Consider the following 17,714-nt stretch of genomic DNA (forward strand, 5'->3'; position numbering starts at 1 on the left):
ATTATTCAGTTATACATTAGGATTATTATTCGAGAATAATGGAATATTCATACTGCAGAAGAAAGCTATTAGGATAATTTATAAGATTAATACAAGGTGTTCTTGCAGACATTATTTTAATAAAAAGAGATTGCTGACGGCTCCTGCTATTTATATATTATTAGATTTAGCAATCTTCGTTTTCAAAAATAGACGGATGAACGAGAACCAGGTGAGTCATCCCATAATACACGATTTAGAGGTTTTGTTTACCCATCTCATAGACTTAATCTGCTGGAGATTGGCCAGTTTTATATGGGAATGAAAATATTCAATTTCATTCCACCTCACACAAGAAAAATTGAGGGCTTGGATGAGTTCAAAAACACTGAGGGAATTCCTTATTGTATTAGGTCCTTACAGATTAGCAGACTTAATAACTGTTAAGTAAATTCTTGTAAATTGAATGAAAAAGACTAAGAAATTGCCAAAAAAACCACAGATTTATTGAAACTTAGAAAGACCGGTTTCGGTTATTACACCATTTTCAATCTCTGATAATCGAAACCGGTATTTCTAAGTATTAATAAATCTGTGGTTTTTGACAATTTCTTAGTTCTTTTTCATTCAATATGAATGATTACCACAATATCAACTTCTCAACTACACAAAAAGCAAATTCTTGAACAAATAACGTTCACTGAAATATGTATATTTATATTTGAATCTTTTGTATATTATGGTACCTTGTCAAGTAGCCGCTTTGAGGTTCGCTTAAGGTAGCTTATTTATTCAATAAACGTTTTTTCTATTCTATTCCTAGTTGGTTTCATTAATGCATGTTATGTGAAATCTGTTGTGTGCTCTTGACTGTTGTTGAAAGATGAAGGATAGTAGTCATATATTAGATTAAACTTTGACGTATCATATACTGCGGGAGCGTTGCTCCCTTAATATAATTTCATATGACGAACGAGTAAAGTAAAGTAGGGGATCAGAGGTTGTGTGGAAAACCTACTAACGCGATCTCTGGTGGCAAAAGTTCCCCAAGTAACAGATGTAAAATACTGAGATATTGCAATTATTCAAATGCTAATGAATTAATTATTATTATTAAACGAAAATCCAAATTAAATGCTGCAATTCACCCCGAAGACTTCTGCTACTGCAAATATTGACAACAGGGTAAACAGCTAGATGGAAAATCGTTGAGCGCTACTATTCAAAAATTATTTGTGAGTCTGGGAATTTTCTCCAAGTTCACATCATCATCTTCTCTATAAAAGCGTATTCATATATTGCTGAATTTTGACAATGATTGGAATGATATGAGGATGCAATTGAATAGAATAGAATAGAATTTAATTCAATTGAATCAATAAAATTATCTCAACTAATTGTTTAATGTAATAAATTACCTCTTCACGCTCCTTTTGCGCCGGGTCCATCTTTTGCGCCGCACCCAGACCCTCTTTGGAGTAAGCTTTTGTCTTTGTTTCTCTCTCGACTACTTTGAACCTTTCCATTTGCTGCAAAAAACACATCACCATTCATTTATTAAACGTTAAAATTCCAACATGTTTATGCTAATCTCAGTGCTATCGGATAGGCTACTACCATACAGAAACAATAGCTTAACTAGATATCCCATGGTATAGGGCGTTTATGTCGCAACTTTTACTGTTAACTCAAGCCGATTACTGTCGATTTTTACTGTTTTGACCGGGTAAGAGTGTATGAACGGCACAATATGAGAGACTACCAGCGTCATAAAGCTTCACAGGGAAGAAGTACGTGTACTATAAGCTTGAGATAACAGTAAAAGTTGCAACATAAACGCCCTATACCATGGGATATCTACTTATGCTATTGTTTCTCTATGCTACTACTTATCCAACGGATCAGCTCAAGATTTTCTGATTCTGTAATGCCTAGTCCACACTATCGCCAAGTCGCTGGCCAAGCTTGGCCACGTTGGCCTTGCCATCCACACTGCAATGTGACCATTTGTGGATGATTGGCTGGCCTTCGCTCGACAAAAATCAGAGTGATGGCAACAAGTGAAGATCAGTGAAGGCGAGCGCTGGCAAAGCCATCCACACTCTTACGCACGTCGTGATCTGTATGCATTGGGCGTGAGTGTGGATGCCGTACAAGGATAAAAATAGAATAGAATTTTACAGAGATAAACCAATCACTTTCCAATTATTTTGGGGACATTTTGCGACGATCACTCATTGTTTCGACAACAATCTTGGACTCTTGAGGCAACTTCAAAGGGACAAATTAAATTTTTGCAACTATGGCTCACTGTTTCGATCAACTTACGATAATCGAGTACAGTGAGTGGTTATTGAGTTTTGGGAACATGAATTGTACACTATCAACTTTTTCAAGGACAAACTAAACATTTTCCAGTCTTTAGTAGCATTCAGACTCTCTGTTTCAATAAGCTTACGATTGTTGAACAACGTGAATGTATAGACTTCTATAGTGAGGTCCACGTTATAATGACAGTGGAGGAAGATAGGAGAACAACGTTGCCGATCCTCCGTCTTATCAATGCCTTCAGACGGTCAATAAAGACTGAAAAATGTATGAACTTTTTCAAGGACTTTACATAGATAAACTAAACATTCTGGGTATTTTGAAGCATTTTCGATCATTTCGACTCACTGTTTCGGTAAGCTTTCGAAAGTCTAGCTGCATGAATGCTTAGTGAGTTTTGGGAAGATGGTTTTTTACATTATAAATATTTTTAAGAACCATCTAAACATTTCCCAGTATTTAGGAACATTCAGACTGTTTCGATAAGTTTTGGGAAAATGAATGGACTTTTGCAAGGACTTTACATGGATAAACCAAACATTTTGGGCCTTCTGTGACATTTTAGGGTATTTTTAAACATTTCGACTCATTGTTTCGATAAGCTCACAATAATCGAACGGCGTGAACGTATATAGTGAAGTCCACGTTATAATGACAGTATTTGATCAACTTTGGTTTTGCTATCATTTGACAAAGCCGGTGGTACTATCCTTTTCTAGGTCCACAACGATGCCAATTATGTTTTTTACAGTGTAGAAATATAATTAATTAATGCAGAGAATCGGCATCGCTATTCTTCTATCTTTATCCACTGCCATTATAACGTGGACCTCACTATAGACTTCGATGTGAGGTCCACGTTATAATGGCAGGGAAGGAAGATAGGAGAACACTCCTATTGCCGATCTCCCGTCTTGTCAATGCCTTCTATAGACGGTAGCTGATACAGGTTCATTGATGTAATATAAACTGTTCATTCTAGTTTTAAATAATCAATCATATTTTATTAAGCAAGAAATGATAATATATTTCAATAATTTCATAATTAAGATGAAATATGTTGTTATTTAATTATTAATTCTACATTGTTAAAAGACGCTCTGGCAACAGAACAAAGCAAGAGAGAGATAGCGCTATCCGTTTTGTTGAATGATAGACGAGGATAACAATACCATTGCTAATCAAACACTGCCATTATAACGTGGACCCTACTATACAAGGACATTAGTCGAGTAGAGAAAGCTGGGGTTTCGTTTGTGCGTAAATGCCGTCGTCGACCACGACAGGGTGAGGATCTCACATTGGGTGGATTTCAATTTATCAAAATAGCCTGAAAGATTATGTTCAATTATGTTTTAATGGGGATCTTGAGTTTATACTTTTTATACTTTCAAATGGCAATATGTTGATATTATTAAAAATGTTTTTGTTCTTGGATAATAAACACAAATAATGAAAAGTTATTTGATGAGCTGTTTTAGCACACTTGAAATTTGGACAATATGAATGTCAACAATGCTTGTCGTCGTCGACTGCGGAAATTTATGCACAAACGAAAATGTGTTTGGTGATTTTTGAAAACAGATATTTGTTACAAACTAAACATTGAGTATTTTGGACTCACTGTTTCGATAAGCTTTCGATAGTCGAGCAGCGTGCTCTTGTCCTTGATCTCGCCGGACGCGATCCACGACTTGATCTGGTCTCTGAGTCGCTGCAGCTTCTTGATCTCCTTCTTGAGATCGGCCTCGTACTTCTCCTTCTGGTTGCTGTTCGTCGCATTGTGCACCTTCTGCCAGATGTCCTCGAACGTCTCCACGCCTTCCGTCACTTTCTTTAAGCACCTTTCTATTTCACCTGCAACAAAACCCGACAACAATTCACTTCAAGTTGGCAGTGTTGCAACAAATGAACAGTGAGGATCACATTCAACTGTCAGAATAAAACATATATTTCACCTGCAGAACCATCAAAACCTGTAGTACACATTCAAGTTTTCAGTATTGAACAGAGAGATTCAGAATAGAATAAATTGTTATTTCACTTGCTCAAAATGCAATACAATATGAATATATAGTATATATTTATGCATTATACAATATTATTACATTCAATTATTGATTGATTGAGAACTTTATTTATGTAGATCACAATATATACTGGCTTATACACTTATATACAATAGCTTACAATACAGCAGAATTATAGATGAATTTACATAATATAGAATAAGAAAATAATTATTGAACTGTATATGATATGGAAAAGCAATTTGTAATATAATAACTATAGATAATAATTATATTGTTATGCATCTACATAAATTGGCGGAGCTTTGGACATATCAATGTCCATTCTTCGGAAAGAATATTAAAAATATCCTCCCCACTAACTCTCTACCAAAATTATTGTCAGAGCCATAGTAAAATTGACTTCAAGCTCTCAGTGTTACAACAAAAATGGACAGGAGATTCACATTCAATTGTCAGGATTGAACAGATAGAGCAACAATTAACTTATTACAGTAAAGTCTAGTTTACACATGCCAATTGGCGAGACAGTTGTCTTTGGACAATATAATTGTTCACATACAATACATATGCATGCAATAATTGTCCAAAGACAATTGTCTCGCCAATTGGCGATGTGTAAACCAGCCTTAAGTGTACGGTCAGATGGACAGTAAAATAACGCAGATTCTGGCAGTAAGGCACTACTACTCAAATCGTACGACTACAGTCGCGAGTACCAGTTTTTCAGACCTTTTGACTTGACTTATTTGAAATTTTATAATTGAAAGCTTATTATAATCAATTTTTTTAATGACATAAAATAAGAAATTCTACTACTTTTCAACAGATGTTCTACTTCAAATTTACAATCTTCACTTCAAATCCTAATCTCAATTTTTGATTAGTGTAAAGGCACTGCAACAGTTACACAGTTACTATAGACGTGAGACTAGAGTATCCTACATGAGCAATAAAGTGAAGTTGGGATTTGAAGTGAATATAAACAAGAAAACGTTCGAATTTGTTGTAAAATTGATTTTTTTCCTTACATGAACATCATTTTTTAACCAGTTATGTTTTGCTAATGAGAAAACTGATTTGACTGAATTCTCTTAAGTGTATAGAGGGCAAAACACTATAGTGAGGTCCACGTTATAATGACAGTATTTGATCAACTTTGGTTTTGCTATCCTTGCCTATCATTCGACAAAGCCGGTGGTACTATCCTTTTATAGGTCCACAACGATGCCAATTATGTTTTTTACAGTGTAGAAATATAATTAATTAATGCAGAGAATCGGCATCGCTATTCTTCTATCTTTATCCACTACCATTATAACGTGGACCTCACTATAGTTTTCGTAAAAGAGTGGTAATTTATGCATTTAAAAAAAAAATTAACTAAATCTTTTACGTTAAATAATTCTAGATCTTGGCCATATTTTTTTAGTTAAAATCAAAACCATATAATTATTTGAATTGATACAGAGATATTTAGAAATGAAAAGCTTTAAAAAATTATTCAAAATAACGCAATTTCTTTGAGATTCTTTTTTTGAAATAAATTAATTTGAAAAAATCAGAGAATAGAAGCAAGAAACCATTACTTACATGAAATATAATAACAAATTATATAACGTACTGTGTTAGAATCGTAGTTGGAAATAAACAAGACTAACGGATTTTTTCAATGAATCAGTTTATCAGAATGCATTGGAAAAAATAATAAACGCTATCTCCATTATCTACTAGCTCGTTAATTGTTATGAACTGTGACTAAGTGAAAATTATTTTTGTCAGAATTCTAGTCTGGACTATTAATAGCTTTAGAAATAATACTGAATAATAAACACGCTTTGACAACGCTGGGAATCACTAAGGAGAAAGAATACGCTTTTATTAATGGAAAAGGTTTGATGATGTACTTATTGTATGAATCAATAAAGAATAATTTATTATATAAGGAAAACAATAATTGTTATCGGAATATAGTACGGCAGCGTTTGTTATCAGAATATAGTAAGCAGTGTTTGTTATCGGAAAAAAAATAATTTAGTAAGAAGCCTTGTCTCTAGATTGAGCAGGCAATTCATTTAATTACGGACAGTTCGTAGACTGGTGGGAATCGTCCCGTCATTCGGGAGGTCCGTCAATTTAAACTATGGCTTGAAAAATGTCCCGCATGACGGCTACGATTCGCACAGTTTTGCGAATAAGGCTTCAAGATTGGAATTAAATATTTTGAATAAAACTAATAAATCTAGTTAGTGAAGCCTAGCTAATATATATTAAAATTGATCTGGCTTGTTGTATCAAGGAGGTATATATTTAAACTTGATAAAAGATTGTTTTCTTGTAATTTTTATTGGTAATAAATTGATTTTTGGTGATAATAGTTGAATGGGCATGGAAAAGGAGGGGAAGGTTGTATACTAAATAGGTAATAGTATTCACCCGTCTTTGGATGTTTTTGTATTTTTTATCATAATATCAGGAATGCTGAATACATATTTAATAAATATGGTAAGTAAGACAGTAACGTATTTATATTATGTCAGGGTACTGTATGATTCAACTTATCATGACATAATTTAGCAGTTTTATACTGAATAGAAAGACAAATAATATAGGTAATTCATGAATAGTTATTGATGCTAACATAACATTTTTTAAATTTTAATAACTTGCTATTATATTACAGTGACAGTAGGCTAAGTTAATACAATAAGTGAAGTAAAGTTACTGAGAAAAATAAAAAATTAGGATTTCTCAATCACCACTCAATATTTTTAAATTTCTCGAAACACCAATTGAAAAACTTAGTTCAATTGTAAACAATAAATCCAAAGTTTGGATTATTTTTCATTTTAAACAAATAATTCATGTGGAAGTAGCTACCTATAGTAACAAAGTTTAGATTATTATAGGTCTAATGGATTTCTTATGTTTATTTCTTGTACTTTTTTGAACAAAATTTAAATCTACAATGCAGTTAAAAGAAGCTTGTCAAAATGAAAGAAAAATAACAATCAAATTATCTTAGAAACGTGAATCAAGTATTTGAATGGGGCAAAAACTCTTGTTGATAAAGACAATTAGCATTTTCCGTTCTATTTAAATTTATTCATATTCATTATTTATTGATAAAGATTTTCTTTTTTGGCAAATAGAAATGATTATCAGGAATAATAAGAGCATACATTTGATATAAAAAGAAAATAGGACAGTTGACCAAGATATGTAAACAATGGTTTACAGATCAAAGATTTACCTAGCCTAAAATAGTAACCTATGATTGGTTTGTAATAATGTTACCGGTGATTTAAAACAGATTTCTCAATAAAAACAGTTATAAATTTCAACAAAAATGAGTTTTTCTGTCGTGATAACAATGTAGCATAGTTCATTCATTATATTTATTCTAGTTATGATGTGGATGTTCACAAGATTGAACACGGCAACCTAATGAACACGTTCAATTTGAAGTCTGGTAAGGATATCTTTAGGTTCAAATTTTGTATGAATGCTGACTGAACTCAAGGTTGATAACATTCAGAAATGATGAATATAAAGTTTAAAAAGCGTATAGAAAGGTGATTTATAAAATAAAAGCCAGAACATAAATTCTAACCACTACTTTCTATGAAGTAAACAGGTCGGGAAGAGGTCATGTAGTTGTTCATTTATTACGTGAAAATCTTACCTTGCAGCTTTCTTGTAGCAGCCATAGCTATGTTAAAATATAATACAATAATCCTGGCATAGTCTAAAGATACAATTTAATAACACAGGCCAAACAGAAAAGACTTTATATTAACAAATTATAATCAACTAAACCTTTGTTCATATACAAGATGGCAACCAAGCGATTCATTCTCATCACAAAAAATAGTTGAGAAATCGAACGGAGTACACAGACTACAAGAAAAAACAGTCATGCATGTTATTTGTTCCGTAAGTTATGGAAAGGAAAAATGGGATTAGAATTTTATGATATTACGGACAAAAATATATATTTCCAATGTTTTTCTAATTTATGATTCTTTTTTATATTTTAAAATATTTTTTATCAAATTTCAGAAAATGTTCATCCGCCAGTAAAATTAGCTACTGCGCAATCTCAGGACCTTGAAAATATTTATCAGCTGATTTTCTTTTCCATTCAAAACAAGAAGAATGTGGTGTAAATATCCTTTAAATGAATGAAATCATTCAAAAACAATATAATTGATTATTTTTCGACAATTTCAATTATAAAAACGCTTTCAAGTAGATTATATTTTTTAGGATTCTATAAAAAAAAGAGATTCAGATGGCAGCACTATACAATGTTGTTATTGGAATTATCGTTTATAGGTTAGGTTACTGTTTTGTCAAAGTTTAGTACTGTCATTGAAGAATGTAATTTCATTTTTTCTCTTAAAAACTATAATATTATTCAAGTAAATAAAAATGGAATGCAAAATAAAAAAGTCGGTTATACATACAGGAACAAGTCATAAGCCAGTTGAAAATGGGGCAAAGGTAAAATCATTGATTTGTGATTTTAGATTTTGGTTGTTTATAACTTATTTATAGTAGTAACCTTACCTTATTTTTCATGTATTTTAAAGTTTTATTGTTGCCTTCATGTATCCAAAACATACACTAAGTTAAATTACTTTTACATTCTCTGTTTCAGGTATTCTTTCACTTTCAAACTCGATTGAAAGATCAAGATGAAACAATTGTCGATGACAGTAAGAAAATGGGGAAACCCATGGAATTGGTTCTTGGGAAAAAGTTCAAATTGGAAGTATGGGAAACAATTTTGGCAGCTATGGCGCTGAATGAGGTTGCCCGTTTTGAGGTTGACAAAAGTGTAAGTGTAAATCATTACTCAGTCTATACTCCTTGTAGCTACGTTTGGCATCTCTATGTTGAACGGTTTTTTGGATGGTATTGAATGTCAGAAATCTAAATTGTCAGGTATTTTATGAAATGATTATTCATAAAATTAATATACTAAAGTGCAGCATATATACTCAGGCCCATATACTAAAGTGCAGCTTACTATTTTCCAAAAGGGTTTCATTATTCTGGTATTTATAGCAGACTTTGCATTTACATACTTTACATTATAAATAAATATCTCATCCATTTAAATATATTTTCATTTGCAGATGGTACTATCCTATCCATTTGTGTCAAAAACCCTGCGAGATGCAAATAAAAAAAATGGCGAAGTCAGAAGACATTGCTGTGGAAGCACATTACAAGCCGAGGGAACCGGATACGAAGACCTCAATCAAATGATCAAAGATCCGCAAGACTTGATCTTCATCATTGGTAAAATCTTGACTCAAATATTTTCTCACTGTAATTGGGCCTTCCTCAATATTCTTATCAGAAAATTTCTCTAGCGGTATGAGTGGCAATTAATACTTCAATTAATACATCCATTACCCACATACGTGGGATCGTTGACATCAATTTAGATAGCAACTCACTACCATTCAGATACGGTGACGATCCACTGACCACTTTAAGCAAAAATTCTTATAACTTACACCGTAATATGCCCTGTTACACTGCAGCTTCCTGATGGTTCTCTTGAAGGCGGCCTCATCCAACAGCTTGTTAAAGAATTTCAGTGCAGAAATCCTTTAACTGGCCTGTGATTGGTGGTGGCGTCTCCTGGGCCTGGGGACATCCAACAGCTCACAGCGCCTGGTGTTGTGGTAGTGAATGTCACTACGGGCCGCAAGAGTATTCTGTATTCTCTTGACATACACCAAGCACAGGAGGGTGTAATGGCGAGCAAAGATGGGCTTACAGTGGACAAGATGGTCGCTGCCTGTTATGATTCTCACAGCCCTCTTTTGCAGCCCCTGCCGAGTGACCCCACAGGAGCAATCCATAGGTAATGTGGTAATGGAAGAGAGCGTTATCCATCATTACAAGATACCTCTCAGTCGCCAGGCCTCTCATCTTCAGTAGCAGGAAGCAAATGCGGGAGAGTCAGCTGGTTACCTATGATTCGAGGGCTTAGGGTCACATGAGCGTAGGCCTATCTACTAGGATGTTTTCTTGCTCATTATTCCTGAAGTGATATAACTTTAAAAAAAACAATAAATAGTATTTAAATATACAAAACAATCATTTTTCCAGCTAAGTTTGCTGTCCAAGACAAACCCCAACAGCTTCACTAGATTATGAGGAACATTCAGTTCTCGTGACCAGCTGTAGATGATTTATTCATTGAAGTTTTTCCAGTTATCGTATATGATCCTTCAGGTCTCGTCTTCATTCAGCTGGAATCGACTAGCAAGGAACCACAAAGTAGCAGATCGAAGATGCTCCGCGGATGCCTCCAAAACCCGCTCAATCCGATGACAATAGAGATGTATTATCCGCAAGAATCATAGATGAATCATTGGAAATTGAGTGCAAGGCATAAGTGATAAAATGTTGTGTAGAAACACCTTAAATTTTATCTCAACATGAATGCGATCTCTGTCGTTCTGTATACCGAGGTTTCACTTACTTTTCAATCATTTATATTACTAGAAGAATAATACCGTAATCTTTTACAATTCAACTTTTCAACCATTTTTATTACTAGATAATACCGTAATATTGTTTGTTTCTTCAGAACTGTTGAGCATAGAAAATCCCGGGGAATATGAGAGAGAAACGTGGCAGTTCTCAGATGAAGAGCGCTTGAGTAGTGTGCCGGTGTTGAGGGAAGATGGCAACAATCTCTATAAGAATAATTTGTTCAAAGAGGCCTCCGAAAAGTACGCCAGAGCTCTGGGATTTCTGGATCAGCTGATGCTCAAGTTAGTATTTGATAGAAGTTCTTCAACTCTTTCCACAATAATAATTATTTGTTCCACCAAACCATCAACAGTTGAGGTATGATCACATTGGATGCACGTTCACGAAAGACCATGTATGACCACGCGTGCAGTTGGGAAAATCTGAAAAGAGCCGTACAAACACGTTGTCTGTCACTGCTCACACTGAACGCCACCAGCAAGTACATGCGTTCAGTGAATCTTTCCTATTTCTCTTTCCAGATTTTGTTTCTCAACTGCACGCGTGGTAATGCATGGCCTCGCGTGCTTCCAACGTGATCATACCCTTACCATTCACCACTGTTGATAATTTTTTTACTAGATAGGTAAATTGCCACCATTATTATATTGTATCTTTGACTATAGAACTGTCTATAGTCAAAGATTGTATCTTGTACTAGTATTTACTTTAATTCACCTTGTAGTATTAATAATTTCATTCTCATGCTGGTCTCTTTTTGGTTGCTATTTCCTTTAGAGAACTTGTAGCTTGATATAGTTAATGCTGTTTGTTACAATAGTTATTATTTTAAGCTATGCTTATCTCAAAAACGTTGATCAAGAATAAATATCGGGGCACCGAGCTTCGCTCGTTATTTTTATTTATTGATAAACAGAACACAATTCTCTAAACTGATCTTGTTTATATTTCACAGCTGGCTATAAGTCATCTTATGAATTTCGGGGATGCGATATTTTGATTTTTCACATACTCACTTTTTTACTATCCACAGCTGTTTCAGCAAAGGATGAATGATCCTTTTAGTGTCGTTCAGCGAGTTTTCCCAAGGATGAGACCTAGAGCAATCGAATCAGGATCAGCCTCATCATTAAACCTACTATGTTCCAAATTTCGTGAAAATCGTTAGAGCCGTTTTCGAGATCCGTGAAACATAAATAACCAGATATATAAATACAGAAATTGCTCGCTTAATATAATAGGATTTGTTCCTATCTATGCAGTGCTATCTATGTTCTATTTTTTTCTCAGGGAGAAGCCAAGAGATGTGGAATGGAACGAGTTGAATGCAATGAGGATTCCTCTTCTGCTGAACTACGCACAATGCATGCTACAAACCAAAAATTACTACGCTGTCATAGAGCACTGCACTACAGTTCTGGAGGCTGATCCTAGTATGTTCATTCATTCATTCATTATTCTAATTCATTATTTAATTCTATTCATTCATGCCAGATCATCTGGCTAGTTTGTTTTGAAACCCGAAAATGATTGCATTACCATAGAGCACTTTACAAACTAATCAATCCTATAGTGAGGACCTATAATGGAACAGGAGAAAGATAGGAGAACAACGTTGCCGATCCTCTGTCTTGTCAATGCCTTCTATAGACGGTAGCTGATACAGGTTTATTGATGTAATATTAACGGTTTATTCTCGTTTGAAATAATCAATTATATTTCATCAAGCAATGAATTATATTTTTCAATATATCAAAATGAATTTACATAATAAAGATGATATATTTTGTTAATTTATTATTAATTCTACATTGTTAAAAGATGATCTGGCAACAGAGCAAAGCGAGAGAGAGATAGAGCTATCGGCTTTGTTGAATGATAGACAAGGATAGCAATACCATTGCTAATCAAACACTGCCATTATAACGTGGACCTTACTATAGTCTCATCCATTATTCACTATCAGTTTAATCATCAATCTATTTCATCCATCATCATCTCTTCTATATAGTTTGTAAAATACACATAATTTATCTTATTTCAATTTTTAGAATATAATTCAGGAAAGTATTAAGGTGCGTACAGATTTACGCGCCGCGAACATGAGCAATTAACTTCTAATCAGCTGATGCCAAGCATTTTATATCTGTATCTTACCGTTTCTGTAAAAAACGAGTCTGTAAAAAACAGAGTCTGTAAACGAGTTTCTGTAAAAATACAGATATAATCAGCTGATTAAAAGTGAATTGCTCATGTTCGCGGCGCGTAATCTGTAGCCTACGCACCTTTAGACTTACACTGTTCAGTGACTTTGTTCATATGTTCAATTTACGATTCGATTAAAATTGACAAATTTTTGAAAATTACTAATCAAAGTACTGTCACAAAGTAAAATTGTGACGAGAAAATAGTAAATAATATTATTGAAAGACGCTCGGCTATCAGCAATGCTAGCCGACCGCGGAGATAAGGGAGGTACCGATGGCGCACCATCTTCCGCGCATCAAGACGATTTCCACCGCCTCTGGCGGCGGCTCAACTCCATCCCCTCCACTTTGGGGGAGTATTTAAAGGCCGGACGAGCCCCAGACCACAGCATTCCGCTCACAAACCTTCCTGCTCCTGGTACAGCGGCCCGTTGGCTGCCGTACGTCCCCGACCTCCTGCCCTGGTACAGCGGCCCGTTGGCTGCCGTACGTCCCTTACCTTCCATCTCCCTAGGGCACAGCGGACCGTTGTCTGCCGTCCCTGTCCTCCCATCTACCTAGGGCACAGCGGACCGTTGTCTGCCGTCCCTGTCCTCCCATCTACCTAGGGCACAGCGGACCGTTGTCTGCCGTCCCTGTCCTCCCATCTACCTAGGGCACAGCGGACCGTTGTCTGCCGTCCCTGTCCTCCCATTTCCCCAGGGCACAGCGGACCGTTGTCTGCCGTCCCTGACCTCCCATCACCCTAGGGCACAGCGGACCGTTGTCTGCCGTCCCTGTCCTCCCATTTCCCCAGGGCACAGCAGACCGTTGTCTGCCGTCCCTGACCTCCCATCACCCTAGGGCACAGCGGACCGTTGTCTGCCGTCCCTGTCCTCCCATTCCCCAGGGCACAGCGGACCGTTGTCTGCCGTCCCTGACCTCCCATCACCCTAGGGCACAGCGGACCGTTGTCTGCCGTCCCTGACCTTCCATTTCCCTAGGGCACAGCGGACCGTTGTCTGCCGTCCCTGTCCTCCCATTTCCCCAGGGCACAGCGGACCGTTGTCTGCCGTCCCTGTCCTCCCATTTCTCCAGGGCACAGCGGACCGTTGTCTGCCGTCCCTGTCCTCCCATCTACCTAGGGCACAGCGGACCGTTGTCTGCCGTCCCTGTCCTCCCATCTCCCTAGGGCACAGCGGACCGTTGTCTGCCGTCCCTGTCCTCCCATTTCCCCAGGGCACAGCGGACCGTTGTCTGCCGTCCCTGACCTCCCATCACCCTAGGGCACAGCAGACCGTTGTCTGCCGTCCTGTCCTCCCATTTCCCCAGGGCACAGCAGACCGTTGTCTGCCGTCCCTGACCTCCCATCACCCTAGGGCACAGCGGACCGTTGTCTGCCGTCCCTGTCCTCCCATTTCCCCAGGGCACAGCGGACCGTTGTCTGCCGTCCCTGACCTTCCATTTCCCTAGGGCACAGCGGACCGTTGTCTGCCGTCCCTGTCCTCCCATTTCCCCAGGGCACAGCGGACCGTTGTCTGCCGTCCCTGACCTTCCATTTCCCTAGGGCACAGCGGACCGTTGTCTGCCGTCCCTGTCCTCCCATTCCCCAGGGCACAGCGGACCGTTGTCTGCCGTCCCTGTCCTCCCATTTCTCCAGGGCACAGCGGACCGTTGTCTGCCGTCCCTGACCTCCCATCTCCCTAGGGCACAGCGGACCGTTGTCTGCCGTCCCTGTCCTCCCATTTCCCCAGGGCACAGCGGACCGTTGTCTGCCGTCCCTATTCTTCCTTCTCCCCAGGGCACAGCGGACCGTTGTCTGCCGTCCCTATTCTTCCTTCTCCCCAGGGCACAGCGGACCGTTGTCTGCCGTCCCTATTCTTCCTTCTCCCCAGGGCACAGCGGACCGTTGTCTGCCGTCCCTATTCTTCCTTCTCCCCAGGGCACAGCGGACCGTTGTCTGCCGTCCCTATCCTGTCTGTCCTTCCTTTTCCCACTGCACTGGAGCGGAACCGAGGCCGTAAGGCCGATACAAAATTACATCAAAGTGGTGTCATCAGAGAAGAGAGCGACCTTCACGCCATCAGAAGCACCAGGAGGTGCTGTTCACGCCAGCTGAGGCACAAAGAAGAAGGAAGAGGAACTTCGACTTGCCTCCTTTCCCCGCCCACATTACGACTGAGCGAAGTCATCCAGGAGCAACACCTGGGTATCAATCACCCACCTCTGAAGCTACTCAGGGTGCACGTGATAGTACAATTCGATTAAAATTCACCAGTTTTAAAAATTGATTAGATTTGACGTTTCGTGGCTTGTTCTGTTGCAGCCAACGTGAAAGCGTTGTTCCGTAGAGGTCGAGCACACATAGGCGCCTGGAACAAGGAAGAGGCGCGAGCTGATCTGTCGCAGGCGAAAAAGTTGGACCCCAAAGTGACGTCACTCGTCAATCAACAACTCGAAGCGCTAGACAAGATGCTCAAAGAGAAAGAGAAGCAGGAGAGTGAGAGACTCAAGGGCAAAATGTTCTAAAAACATACTACTTGGTACAATATACATCCATAGAGAAATGATAGCATAAGAAGATATAATATGCCATGGTTTGTAGAATTCATTGAAAGTTTTGTATTAAATTTGGTGTTGTATATCAAGTTGAGATGATACTGTATCGTATTGTGTTGATAATGTATCATGTGTGGTGATACTGTATCATTTATGGTGATACTAAAGAGAAAAGAGAATATGGATCCCATGATATAGGATCTATAGGATATATATAGTTCATGTTCCGAATTTCACTGCTAACTGAAGCCGATAGTCCTATAGTGAGGTCCACGTTATAATGGCAGTGGATAAAGATAGAAGAATAGCGATGCCGATTCTCTGCATTAATTATATTTCGACACTGTAAAAAACATTATTGGCATCGTTGTGAACCTATAAAATGATAGTACCACCGGCTTTGTCGAATGATAGACAAGGATAGCAAAACCAAAGTTGATCAAATACTGTCATTATAACGTGGACCTCACTATAATTGTTTTTCGTGAAGCTATATGATGCTGGTAGTCTCTCATACTGTACCGTTCTTACACTCTCACCCGGCCAAAACAGTAATAATAGACAGCAATCGGCTTGAGTTAACAAGAAATCAGCTTGAAATTTGGAACAAAAATCCTAAACTATAGAATGTCTTCTTATGCTATATTTTCTCTAAGATACAACCTAGAACCTAAAAACCTCTCACCTGTACAGGTCACTAAGCGGTTGGCACACACATTCTAGTTTTCCTGCCAAGGTTTCTATAGAGGTAAACTACTTTGAAGAACCGTAACGTGAATCTCTGCCCTCACAACTCTGCCTATGCCTGGTCCAAATGTTGCCTCAGTCGCTGACTCAGCCTGGTAATGCCTAGTCCACATCTCATCAGATCAGAGCTCATCTCGTGGTAAACTAACTATGGTTGAATTATTAACTGTGGAAAATTGAAAGTAAATATTATTCTCGTGTAAAGATAAATTCGACCTTGTTTTATTTCACTGTGAGCCCCGTGTTTATGAACAGTTCTAGAAAACGGTCTTAGCAACCATCTAATAGGATCCTGATTGGATGCCAGGCAACCAAAGCGTGCTTGGCTAAGGCAGTTTCTAAGAACCATTCATGAATACGGCCCTAAATGTGTGGAGACAAAGCACTGTATTATATTGCATAAAGGTGCGTACAGATATACGCGCCGCGAACATGAGCAATTCACTTTTAATCAGCTGATTATATCTGCATTTTTACAGAAACGGTAAGATACAGAAATAAAAAACTCGGCATCAGTTGATTAAAAGTGAATTGCTCATGTTCGCGGCGCGTAAATCTGTACGCACCTTAACAGTGTCAAACCTTGTACCAAAATTGATAAAATATCGATTGCATATAATAATATTGATTAAACAGACAATCTTGTGCTTATCAGCACTGAAATCATGATAATTTGAAATTATAACAATGCATTTATTGTTACCATGAACCAAGTTCAGATTATTATTATTGTTATTGAACTTAAAAATTAAAAATATTAGTATTAGAATATTTCTTATCTTCTCTAATGTTTATGTCAATTTTTGATGATATTATAATTTTGTTACAGTACTTCAAATTTTTAGATAGTTTAAATTTTTTAGGAGAAAATCACGTTTTTGTTGATAACTATCACTGTTTAATGTATATTTATATTTGAAATTTATAGTTGAATACAGGTTATTTCCTGTATTTATACGTCATGTTTTGTCGAATGATCTCTTTGCAATGTATTGTGAAAGAAGAAATAAAAATGTGTTTTTATTTACATGTAATCACTTGAATTACCAATAACCCCTTTCATGTCAATTCCTCTATTTCTGATAAAACATGCCACTTAAATTTGACATTCTATAAAAAATGGAGTATTTTATAGTGAGGCTCCACGGCAGTGGAGAAAGATATGAGATCAGCGTTGCCAATTCTCTTCCTTGTAACAGCCTTCTATAGAAGATAGCTGATACCGGTTTATCTGATGTAATATCAACTGCTCATTCACCAAGAAAATATATTTTGAATGATTTATAAATGCATTTTTATAATTGAGATTAAATATTTTGTTAATTGATTATAATTTGACATTGCAAGATCTGGCAACGTTGCG

General features: G+C 37.2%; 2 protein-coding genes across 2 annotated transcripts in view; one reads left to right on the top strand and one right to left on the bottom strand.

Moving 5' to 3' along the window:
* Positions 1–8,239, bottom strand: part of LOC111045688 (CCR4-NOT transcription complex subunit 3) — a 31,584-nt gene extending 23,345 nt beyond the window's left edge. Inside the window, exons 1-3 of the mRNA XM_039436847.1 lie at positions 8,023–8,239; positions 3,932–4,164; positions 1,398–1,508 (exon numbers count right to left, since the gene is read on the bottom strand). Of these exons, the coding sequence (XP_039292781.1) occupies positions 1,398–1,508; positions 3,932–4,164; positions 8,023–8,047 (369 nt within the window). The 5' untranslated portion in view covers positions 8,048–8,239. The remainder of the gene's footprint in view (positions 1–1,397; positions 1,509–3,931; positions 4,165–8,022) is intronic.
* A 245-nt stretch (positions 8,240–8,484) lies between these two features.
* LOC111045677 (AH receptor-interacting protein) lies at positions 8,485–17,380 on the top strand. Its single transcript, XM_039436849.1, has 6 exons — positions 8,485–8,843; positions 9,001–9,180; positions 9,482–9,647; positions 10,954–11,140; positions 12,150–12,292; positions 15,372–17,380. The coding sequence occupies exons 1-6, from the start codon at positions 8,772–8,774 to the stop codon at positions 15,572–15,574; spliced, it is 951 nt and encodes a 316-aa protein (XP_039292783.1). The 5' UTR covers positions 8,485–8,771; the 3' UTR covers positions 15,575–17,380.
* The last annotated feature ends 334 nt before the right edge of the window (positions 17,381–17,714 follow it).

The sequence above is a fragment of the Nilaparvata lugens genome, chromosome 10, assembly GCF_014356525.2.
Source record: "Nilaparvata lugens isolate BPH chromosome 10, ASM1435652v1, whole genome shotgun sequence".
In the NCBI taxonomy this organism is placed as follows: domain Eukaryota; kingdom Metazoa; phylum Arthropoda; class Insecta; order Hemiptera; family Delphacidae; genus Nilaparvata; species Nilaparvata lugens.